Source organism: Apis laboriosa, unplaced genomic scaffold (assembly GCF_014066325.1).
Source record: "Apis laboriosa isolate Shangri-la unplaced genomic scaffold, ASM1406632v1 scaffold1321_cov151, whole genome shotgun sequence".
Classification (NCBI taxonomy): domain Eukaryota; kingdom Metazoa; phylum Arthropoda; class Insecta; order Hymenoptera; family Apidae; genus Apis; species Apis laboriosa.
The window spans coordinates 1,382,505-1,393,751 of record NW_025221248.1 but is presented as its reverse complement, the minus strand read 5'-3'; the positions used below and the strand labels follow the sequence as shown (position 1 = coordinate 1,393,751).

At 31.2% G+C, this 11,247-nt stretch overlaps 1 protein-coding gene across 1 annotated transcript in view; it reads right to left on the bottom strand.

Annotated features, from left to right (window-relative positions):
• Window positions 1–551: 551 nt before the first annotated feature.
• LOC122720785 (lateral signaling target protein 2 homolog) overlaps window positions 552–11,247 on the bottom strand; it is an 84,347-nt gene continuing 73,651 nt past the window's right edge. The window contains exon 2 of the mRNA XM_043947759.1: window positions 552–1,065. Coding sequence (XP_043803694.1) covers window positions 701–1,065 — 365 coding nt within the window. The 3' untranslated portion in view covers window positions 552–700. The remainder of the gene's footprint in view (window positions 1,066–11,247) is intronic.

Sequence of the window (11,247 nt, the reverse complement as noted above, 5' to 3'; positions counted from 1 at the left end):
TGTCGTTCGATGGATCGAAAGTAGACGAGGGCCAGCTGTGAATATATTTGGCAGTCTTTAATTTACAAACATTTAAAAAGATTCATTTTAGTATCCTCACCTCGCCATATCACGATCACTTTCAATCGCCTCATCAACGTCGCTTATCATCCGTCAGACTTTTGCAGACTCTCTCAGTCTTTGTACATCTTCTCGACATCAAGGATAACCGACAGAAATCAATGCGTAATTTCTATGAACGAATTCCGCCTATTTCACTGTTTCATTGAAACGGTTTCTCCTTTCGTTCTCCGCGATATATTGTCGAAGAAGACGCTTTCTTTGTACTATGCCTAGTCGTATCCTCCATCTCTATCCACAATTTTCTATAATGTATCAAATATTTCCAAAAAACACGTTGTCACAATGATCACAATTCCCATATTTTCCCCAATATTATACTCGTAATATCGTACCAAGTATACTACGGAAAACAGAACTACGAAAATCCTAACCTCAAAACCTCATTGAGTCGATTCACGTAGAAAAAAACAAGTATGACTTCACTTTTGCGTAATTTTATACGATCGCATTATAGAAAACGTTTACTACGATCGACAAGCGATCTCTCTAGATCAATAGACAGTTTTTCCTGTGTAAGCCTCTAATTTTAAGAAATCACGATTTTCCCTCAACGACGAGCATCGAGGCGTCTCGTTCCCTACGACTTCTCGTCCATGCTCGGCAAGGGTCGTTTCTTTAGGATTCCAAGATCTTGAACGTTCTCTAAAAATGTCTTGTGATGTTGAGCGACTAACAGAGGATTCACTGTCTGCACGTCCTTTTTCAACTCTTCCATGTCTCTTTTGAGCTTTGCTCGCCTATTCTGGAACCACGTGATCACCTGAGCGTTGCTCAATCCTAATTGCGCAGCAATTTCGTCCCTATCGGCCGGACTCAAATACTTCTGGTACAGGAATCGTTTCTCCAACTCGAAGATTTGCTGATTCGTAAATGCTGTTCGACTCTTGCGCTTCTTCTTCGGTTGCTGCCGGTTGTTAAACAAGTTCAAGTGATTTGCTTGTTCTGCAACAGAGATAATTGAACACGATTAGATGAGATTATTTGTTGAACAGGTTTGACATGTTTGTCAAAAGCTAATAAAATTGATTTCTATTGCAGTTCTTATTGAATATACAAACATCTATTTGAATTTGAATATAATTAAATTCTATTTGCATGAAACTATTATATCTTTCAATATATATGTATTTCTAATATAATCTATAATCTAATCTAATCTAATCAAATTTTTCATATATGTATATATATTTAATATTATTTAATATTAAATTATTTAATATTTAACCTTCATTTCTTTAACTTTTTTTTATAAAAATTATAAAAATTTAATTTTGTATAAAAATCCATATTTAATCAACTGATATTCATGTTAGATAAAACGAAACGGAGACAGTGACGAATATGAAGCGATAATTCTGGAATTATAGTTTCGCTTCGTCTAATACAAACTTTAATTCATCATAATTTAATAAATAAATTCTAAATTAAAATTTTCTTTATATTTTCAATGTCAACTTATGTATATATGTAACGATAATAATTTATATATATTATATTATGTTTCGATATCAACTTTTGTGTTTGTTTGAATTTTAGAATCGATTAATGTCCTACAAATTTATATAAATGTGTAACTAACATATAATATTCTTATATAATTCAAGGATTCGTTTAAATTTTTCTCATCAGATCCTCATATGATTTTTCATTCAATTAATAGTAGTTTATGTTAATATCAAACAATTTCATAAAATAAAAAAGCTTCTTATTTATGAAATCACGAAAAAAAAATAGGATCAGACTCAAATTTCAATCGGATATTTGAGTAAATATTTATATTATGTCCGATTTTTGAATCTGAGTTCGGATTAATGATGAACATCTTTTCCTTCTCGGATATCCATATAGTAAAAGCTCCAATTACCATTCATGAAGAGTTTAAAATTCAAAAAAGGAATTGGTTATGTGGAAATTTCCACATTTCTTATCCCCGCGGCTCAAGGTACATGATTATGGAAACGTAAGCGAAGAAATAAAATAGAAACAATCGATTCGAGGCATGGATAACTTCTTATCGATGATTCCTATCTGGTAGGATGATAATAATTTCTGTTTCATATCAATAAATATGAATAATAATCGTAATAATGATAACAAATTTTTCAACTATGAAAAGCTGACAATTTGTGTTACAGAATGATCCTATCATTGTTTTTTACATTCTAAAAATAATTTCAAACTCTTTATTGTCGTGATAAATCGAATCTATGAATCAGTCCAACGCCTGAGAGACCATAAATAGGAACTCGAAGGTCGTTTCTTTCCACTTTTTTTTCCATGTTCTTTCTAATATCGAAATTTCTTAATCTCTGAACGAGAGAGCTAAAGGAGAAATGCAAAACGAATCGGACATCCTCGGCGTGTTTGAATAGATCCTAGAACAGGGTCCGCCACGGCATTGCTCCACTCCATAGCCACAAATCAGATGCATTTTCGTGGGTAAGGGTCTCTCCATAAAAATCGTATTACCTATTCGTTACGGTGTTCAGACGACGGAATTCCAACGAAGCTTCTCATCTACCGGATGTTGAAATTTTTGTCGCTTTTTAGTGGTTGTATAACATGGAAAACGAGTTGAATTTAATAGATACTTTATCGAATCTTATAAGATAATTATTTTAGTACATATTCGAATTGTAAAGGAAATTTTAGAAATATGAAACATTATAGTTTTAGAATACATAGTGATAACATCTTTAATAATGATTGAAACTTGAACTAATATGATAAATTTTAATTACTTATTTATTTATTTTATACATTAATGATAAATTTGAAAAAAAAAGAAAAACTTAAGGAAACTGAAATTTGTTATGCTTATTATTAGAATGAATTTACATATTACATTACATGATATTACGAATTTATGTGATTATTACTACATTATATGATTATTTTATTTATTTGATGCTGTTAAAACTTGTTTCTTAATATTTAATGCAATTTTATAATTAATCTTATTAAAAAATTACATCGGATATTTATTAGTTCAATTTTATTACTTTTTTGCTTGATTCTGTCTTAAAAAAAATTCAGTTTCTTAATTTCATCTTTATATTTATGCAACACATTTTACCTAAAATTTCTTATAATTCAATTAAGATAAATTTATATAAATAAATTTAATATTATATTATATTATAATAATTATAGATAAATTTGAATTTTTTACTTTTTCTAAATTATGAGAAAATTTTGTTTTAATCTAGAAAAAATAAATAATTTACTTCTTAAGATTAATAAATATTTATATTTATATATAAACATATATATATATATATATATATTTATACACCTCTTTTGGTATAAAATTACGTTTTATTTTTTTATTTATAGCTATTATTTGAGATTCTTTATATTAAAGAACAAAAAATATCTCTTACTTTCTACAGTGTCATAATGTTTTGAATTATTACCGAACGGAAATTACAAAAATCAAAAAAATGAGCAATGTTTTAATTTAAATACAACTATCATTTATATATCCTACTATCTTATTATCGATTAAAATCATGTCACCCATTTTGAAACAACCTGTACTTAAACGATAAAGTCGTTTGAACAGTTGATCGTGCGCTCGTTTTCAGCGACACACTCGCAATCCTTTTTTTTGCCCATCTCGATCAATTCCTCGAGCTTGGCAGAGGAAGCCGAACGCGGCGGGAAACAGTGGCGAAATTAGCGACGGCCGTTTTCGCGATGGCGTTAGCCATTAGGAAATAATCGAACCGAGTGACGAAAAAGAGAGGCGGCCGATGAGTCGTGGACAAGGTAGCCGTGGAGTCCCTGCAGGATCAAAGAATGCCGCCATCGGTCACACCTGCGCAACCCGAGTGTACAGTCCAGGTTAAAAACTACAACGTTGATCGATCTTGCCTTCGTGCACGTTCACCTCAAGGATGCAACGCTTTCTGTCATTCTTTGGCACACGTTTAAACGCTCGATCGCGATATCTTTTGCCTTCGTTCTTCAATTCTTCTTATCTTCGTATTGCTCTTATTCACCAAAAATCACTAGTCATAAGCGGACAGAACGCTTTTGTGTACGTTGATTTATCGGCGTGATGTAATAAATCGGTGATTAATTGGTGAGAAATCGGGAATTTTAATAGAATGATCTTTAATCCTTTATCTACGGAAAATTGATCTCCGGATAAATCATCAAGGAATCTCAAACAATATGTGATTTGTCTGTAAAAAAAGAATAATAATATAGTCGAAACTTCATAATTTAAATCTCTATATATAATTCGGAAGTCTTTATATCTAAGATTAATTTTATTTATTACACTTCTGTTCTATTACGAAAATTTTTTTAAAGTTGAAATAAAATAAATTTACATTAACTCAAATTATTTGCTACATGTTTAGATGCGTTATTTTATCTCGTATTCAACTTAACCTCTCTTCAAGATGAAATTAACTTCTATAGATTTTCCATCATTGTCTTTATCTTTATAATTCGAACTAATATCTATCAATAATTAATCAATACTCTCTCTTTTCTTTCAACTTTTAGAATTTACTATCTGGAAACAAAATGATTTTTTTTATTTAAATCCTTGGAAAATCCGATTGGAAAAATATATAACCTTTATGTAAAGTTATATGATATATAATAATATATATAATTCTATTATATATAACTTACTTGAAAATATCTAAGTGGATAATGATGGATAAAACAAAATTTCCATAAGATATTCAGATTCTTCCTTTAAGATTCAAATTACTGGCTCGATTCCACTTAAGAACCCGGAAATATGGGGACGATCTCAAGGAAGACACCATGATTTCGATCCTTTAATTATAAATTACCGAGGTAATGACTTTTAGTCTTCATCGATGCTGGTTATTCATTCGAATATCTACTTACTTTCGCCGCCACGATATCGACACCTATCAAGCAAGATAATATCTATTACAACGCCTATTACCCACTTTCGTAACGGTTTCTCTCAAGTACGGAAGGAGATGGCGGATTTACGCGCAAACTTGCACCTCGTTCGGATTTTTTGGTTGAATCGACGCTTGTTTTTCTTTCTAGCGAAATAGACATGTTCAACCACTTTTTCAAACCATGCCCGGAAACGACTTAATTATCGCGGATAGCAAACTGTTTAGCGGTTACCGAAAGTGTTATTACTTTGCCGTAAACTATACAGATTCACCGTTTTAATGCCTTCAATGATCGAGCCCGTTTTTCTTATCTACAATCTTCTTTATACTTTTTTTCTCTTCCTTCGAGAACACTCTTCTCAATAACCAATCCAAGCAATTGTCTAATTGTACGCGTCTAACACGCCACCTCGCTACAAGTGTTGGAACTAATTACGCTTGTACCAGCTCGTTTACCTCGATAATTACCATCGTATCGTTGCTACTTTATCATTTGATGGCCGTTTAAGGTGAAACTGCCGCAAAAATAGTTCTGTAACCATCGTAAGAGGTTTTGCCTCGGTTTATGAGCTCGCTTCTTGTGTCGTGCTTGTCGTTTCCCATTTGCTCAATCCTCTTTTCCATTTTGCTCTCATCGTTCGAACGAAACGTTACAGACCCGGTTTTCTTTTTGAGAAACGCGTTTCAACCGGGAAAAGTGGACGATAATTTTGTCATCGTCCACTTTGTCTCTAGCGCAGGCACGAATCTCTTTCGAAGCGGAATCCAGAAATACGATGGCGGGCGGCGCGGTGGTCGAGGAAAGAGAAGCGGAGGCTGAAACGGCTACATAGAAGTGACGAAGAACGGAAGAAACGAGAGAGCTCGCCGAGATATTAGTTTCTGCGGTCGACTCGCCGCGGAGATTTAATTCGTTTGATGTTCACGAATCCGCCGCTTCGGCTGTCCTTTCGCAATCCTTCTCTTTCTCTGCGTCTTGCTGCTGATTTTGCGATCCCTCTTCCTCGCGAATTTTCTCACCTTTCTTCGCGATTATGCAGTACTTTACATTTCGCCACTATCCTCTTCTCGCTCTGCCTCTTCACAGAATCTCGTATAGCATCGTATTTTGCTTTTTTGAAGATAATTGTTTATGTCCATCAATTATTTTCTTGATATTTTAACAGCGGAAATTAAAATTTCATAATATATATAATCAGGAAAAAAGGGGAAAAATGTATACACAGATTGTTAATACATAAGTAGAAGATAGGATAGCTTTGAAAGTAGATTTTAAAGACCAAAATAAATATAAAAATATAGATTAATGTTATTTGTTAATAAATAAATCTTGACTGACATTTTTGTATCAACTTTTATGTTATTTTATTTTAGAATCAATTCTCCAAAAATGTATTTTTCATGAATATATCATCATGAATATATCATGAATATATGAATATGTATATATTCCTTTTTTAAATTAATTTAAAAAATCTTACCCTTGATTGATAATTTTCTTTCGTCATATTAAAATATTCGCAAGATAAGTTTTATACTATTAAATTTACTGTTTTCATGTCTTTTAATTTTTCGAATGTTTTTTAAAAATATATTCTTATGATTATTAGTAAAATTAATAACATTCATATTATATTTCGAAAATTATTGCCAGTCATTTTCGTTTGACACAGAAAATACATAAACTGACATCAGTAAGTTTATTATAATATTTACATATTAATTAATTAGGTTCAATATATTAAATTTTATATCATTTAATATTTTAATATGATTTTAAAAACTTGGCATTGATGAAACTTAACATTAAAAAACCGCTTTTAAGGATGTGTAGAATATAAATACTTTTTGCATTAATCATAGGCAATAACTTATGTTCATACGTACGACGTAAAAGTAGCATACGATTATATCTCGAATGAGTATTTGTAAATTAATGCAATATTTTTGTTTAAAGATTATTCTTAAGATACATATAATGCAAACGAAAAATTAGAAGAACAAATTACAAAGACTCTTAAGATCTATTAATCTTTCAATCTTACTATTAATATAATATAGGACAAAAAAGAGAAGATTTTGTTTTATTGTTTTATTATATTTTTAATACTATCATTTTATGTTCCAAATATTTAAATTTTAATTTCTTTTATAGAGAAGTTATATCATTATTAAATTATTATTTCATGAATTAATAAATTATTAAAAAGTTATCTACAATTTTAAATATACAATTTCTACAACACCTACAACTAACTTCTTAATTAAAATTTCAAATGTACTTTGAATTAATTTCTCGAAAAATATTTTCACAAAAGAATATCCATCTATACGTAATCTAAGAAAAATCCAAGGAAACACATTTCACCGATAAGAAAAAAGATCGACGAGGCAACGAATGGAATCTCCATCATTTCCGATATCGTTGATCACGAAAAGAGGGATTACGATTGGACCACCTGCCGTACACTTTGGCTAGAGAGGTGGACCACAGGTGGCCAGGAACGGTCGTTCGATTAATACAATGACTCTGCCGAAAATGCGTGCTTCATTACGAGGCCTGTTATCCCTGTCCATCCCCATCCTTGTTTCTTCAAAATGGACGAAACGAAACGAAACGAAGGAAGAACAGGGAGAAGGATTTTCGAAGGATCTTTCATTAAAAGGATAACGAAGAAAAAAGGGAAAAATGAGGAAACTATTCGAAAAGGATCGTGAGGGATGTTGTTACAGGCACAGATTACAAAGTTCCAAAGCGGTCGTGCGTCATTAACTTCGAAGTTTCCTCCTTGGTCGGCATCTCTTGGCCGATTACAGCCGCGAATATATTAAAAGCACCGACGTCATTCGTCTCGCGTCCGCCATTAATAAGCTATCAACGTAAATTTTCTTTTAACGCGTTAATCCGCAGACATACGGCGGCCCTTCAAGCGGAAGTCATCGCGTTGCCGCTCGAACCACCGGCCAGGCCGAGTTTCCGCACGCCAATTGGCGTGTCCATTCGCTGTTGATACTGTTGCGATAGAGTACATGTGACGGGCTATCCTTTTTTTATAGGGTGCATTTGGAATTTCATCTTTGACTCGTCTTTTTTTTTTTTTTTCTCTAAATATAGATTTTTTTTCTCCGCTCCGTGTCTCGTGTGTTTTAATCTCGCGTTTCGATGGGGTATGGGATCGATAGGTGGTCTGTGTCAGAGGTTGATCCACGCGTGTTGTCGTAAATTTCGACCTTTTATGGATCGGTGAACAAGTCGCGAAATGAAACGACGATAACGAACATAATACACCATAACCGTTACTTCATATATTTTTTTTTTTTTTGTAAAATTCAAATTTTAAAAGAAAAGAACGAGATAGATGAAATATATTTATAGAGTATCGATATCTTTATTAAGAAGATAAGATCTTCGAATTATTATGGATAAATACGAAGAAAATTTGTTATTTTAATATTTTGATGATGAAACATGGAAAACAAAATTTGTTATTTATATTATTCGTATACGTTTTATATAAGAATATATTATATAATTATATAATACAATAAATTATATAATATTATATAATACAATAATTATATGTTTCATATGTAGTATGGATAATAGTTCGATTTAGAAAGGTCGAGTTATTCTGGTAAAAATAACTTAACAAATAATGTAAATAATGTAAATTCGAGTTACAGTAAGTTTATATTTATATCTCGACTTGTGCGTAGAGGTTTTCAAAATGGAGTGAAATGAGAATGAATAAAATTACAATCTTTTTTTCGAATTACAAAGATTGAATTGCATAATAAATAATATGTTTTAAAAATTAATAAACTTTAGAATACCTATACCACGAGTTAATAAATGGTATGTAAATTACTATCTGTATAAAACTCTTTTTAATGAATATTCTTGTGTAGAAATTGGATAATAAAAATTGTGATGATAATGATAAATCATTAAAGGATAATTCGTATGTTCAAATAAACATGGCTTCATGAAAATGCGCCTGCTCAAACATGATCGAGAGGTAGCCATTTTAATTTTGCTCAAAAATCATCCAAATACTTGATTATGATGATGATGATGATGATGATGATTCTTAAATATATGTTCATAAGAATGCAGCACACAAAAGACGAGCAAAAAATGTCATATAAACATATATTCCATGTATCTTATAATTAGTTTTAAGATTAGAATACGTCTTCACTTTATCTAATGGCCTCCATGATTACTAAGCCATTAGAATTTGAGACCATTTGAAATCTATTATATGCAAAATAATATGCAAGAAAAAATAAGCAAAGGATTTGAGAGAGCATTTCGAAGAATACTCGATATTTTTGAACGAGTGCGGAATTGAGTGTGCGAGTGTCGAAGCACAAGGCGGGAATTTCGAATATTTTCTTTAATCTCCTATTACTTCAAAACTAATTATAAGATATATCGAGCATATATCCATGATATTTTTTTTTTTGTACGTAGATTCTGTCACTAAAGTATGAACGAATCACCTTGTATAATAAAATAGACACCGAAATTAAAACCTACATCGATCTTGAAACGATCATCCAACGGTTTAATAAATTATTTGGTAAGAATTTCTTGTTAATTAAATTTCAAATTGTCGAACCGTGAATACAATTTTCTTGCTTAGAACAATGATCGATCTGCTGACTCATTGGACAGATAATTTTTTAAAAGTTTCGATTCAATCGCATTTAACGACTATTCGTTTTCTGGAAAGTATACAAAGAATAATGAAAAGAGAAAGGTTTCGATTTCTCAATAAAACGTATCTAAATGAAATTGAAAGTAGATGTATTGATAAAAGTATCTTTTATTTTTTAGAAGAAAAGATTTCGATAACGAAAAAGAAATCTGCAACAAATCAAAGAACGTGTATTGTTCGTACAATAACGCATGAAATGTTGCATTTTTTTCTCTTAGGCATTCACAAAAGATCCTTGCGTCATTCGACCGCGCAAAAATCATTACGTTCTTCAGATGCATGCGGAAGAATTTGAAATAACCATGTTTTTCCGTTCTCCAGTTGATCGTTACTCGGTAATTGCTTTTTTGCATAATCGTTTCTCAATCCAACAATAAGTTAAGTGTTACTTTATAAAGTACTAATCTTTACAAATTCTAAAACGTTTAATTCGTAATAATTGAAGATCTTGCAGAAAGAGGGGAACAAATCCATTTGTGACAAAGAAATCAAGAAAAACTGCTTGTAAAATTATTGCTTTGGATTATAATGTTATAAAAAAAAAAAAAAAAATTAATTGAAAAAAGAATATTTTCGCATTAATAATTTATCGATAAATCTTCGTTTCGATTTTTGGTTTTCAAATTTAAAATAATATACCACAATATACCAAAATATCAAAAACATAATTTTCAGTTAATAAAAACGTATACATATAATTGTAAATATACATTAATTATTGATTATAAAATCATAATAAATCATAATCATAATATCTTTTAATATCTCTTAGTACAAGAATATCAATTTTTGTTAGATACAAACACGGAATATCGGATATGCATCAATGATTTACACCTTTATTTATTTCCACAAAATAATAAAAAAATCTGTATTTTTTTTTTATTAATATCTCCACTCACCTTACACGAAATAAAAATTTCTTCTAAATATATTTCACACGTAAAAATAATTCAAAAATTGTTAAAAAAAGAATAAATTTACTGCCCCTTTTCCTGCCAATTTGTTATTCGTTATTCCCCTTGAAAGTATCCACGATCACTTTTATGATGTTACTTTGAATTTTGCTTTGAAAAAACAGGAGAACATCGAATGAAAGGAGGAATCCGTGAACCGTTCGATGCGTTCGAGCTACTTCAGATATCAAGGTATACACGAACAAAGAGGATAAGAGCGATCACAAGAAGAAAGTAGAAGCGTGTATAATACGAGGAATTATCGAGTAGCGGACAGGTATACCTCGAAGAACGGGTTGCAAGCCCATCGACGTGATTTTTGGAGCGAGACGAAAAACTAGCCGACCGGTTAGCGGTATGAATCGCGAAAGAAGAGAGAGAAATGGAGGGGAGGGAGAGGGAAAAGAAAGGACAGTGTAAACGGATCCGATAAAAGTTGTTGCTCGATTGAACGAGGCTACTTCCACGATCTCATAAATTTATTGTATCGTGATAAGTGGAAAATTCGGTAAAAGGTATTTTAATCGACTATTAATCGATTTATCC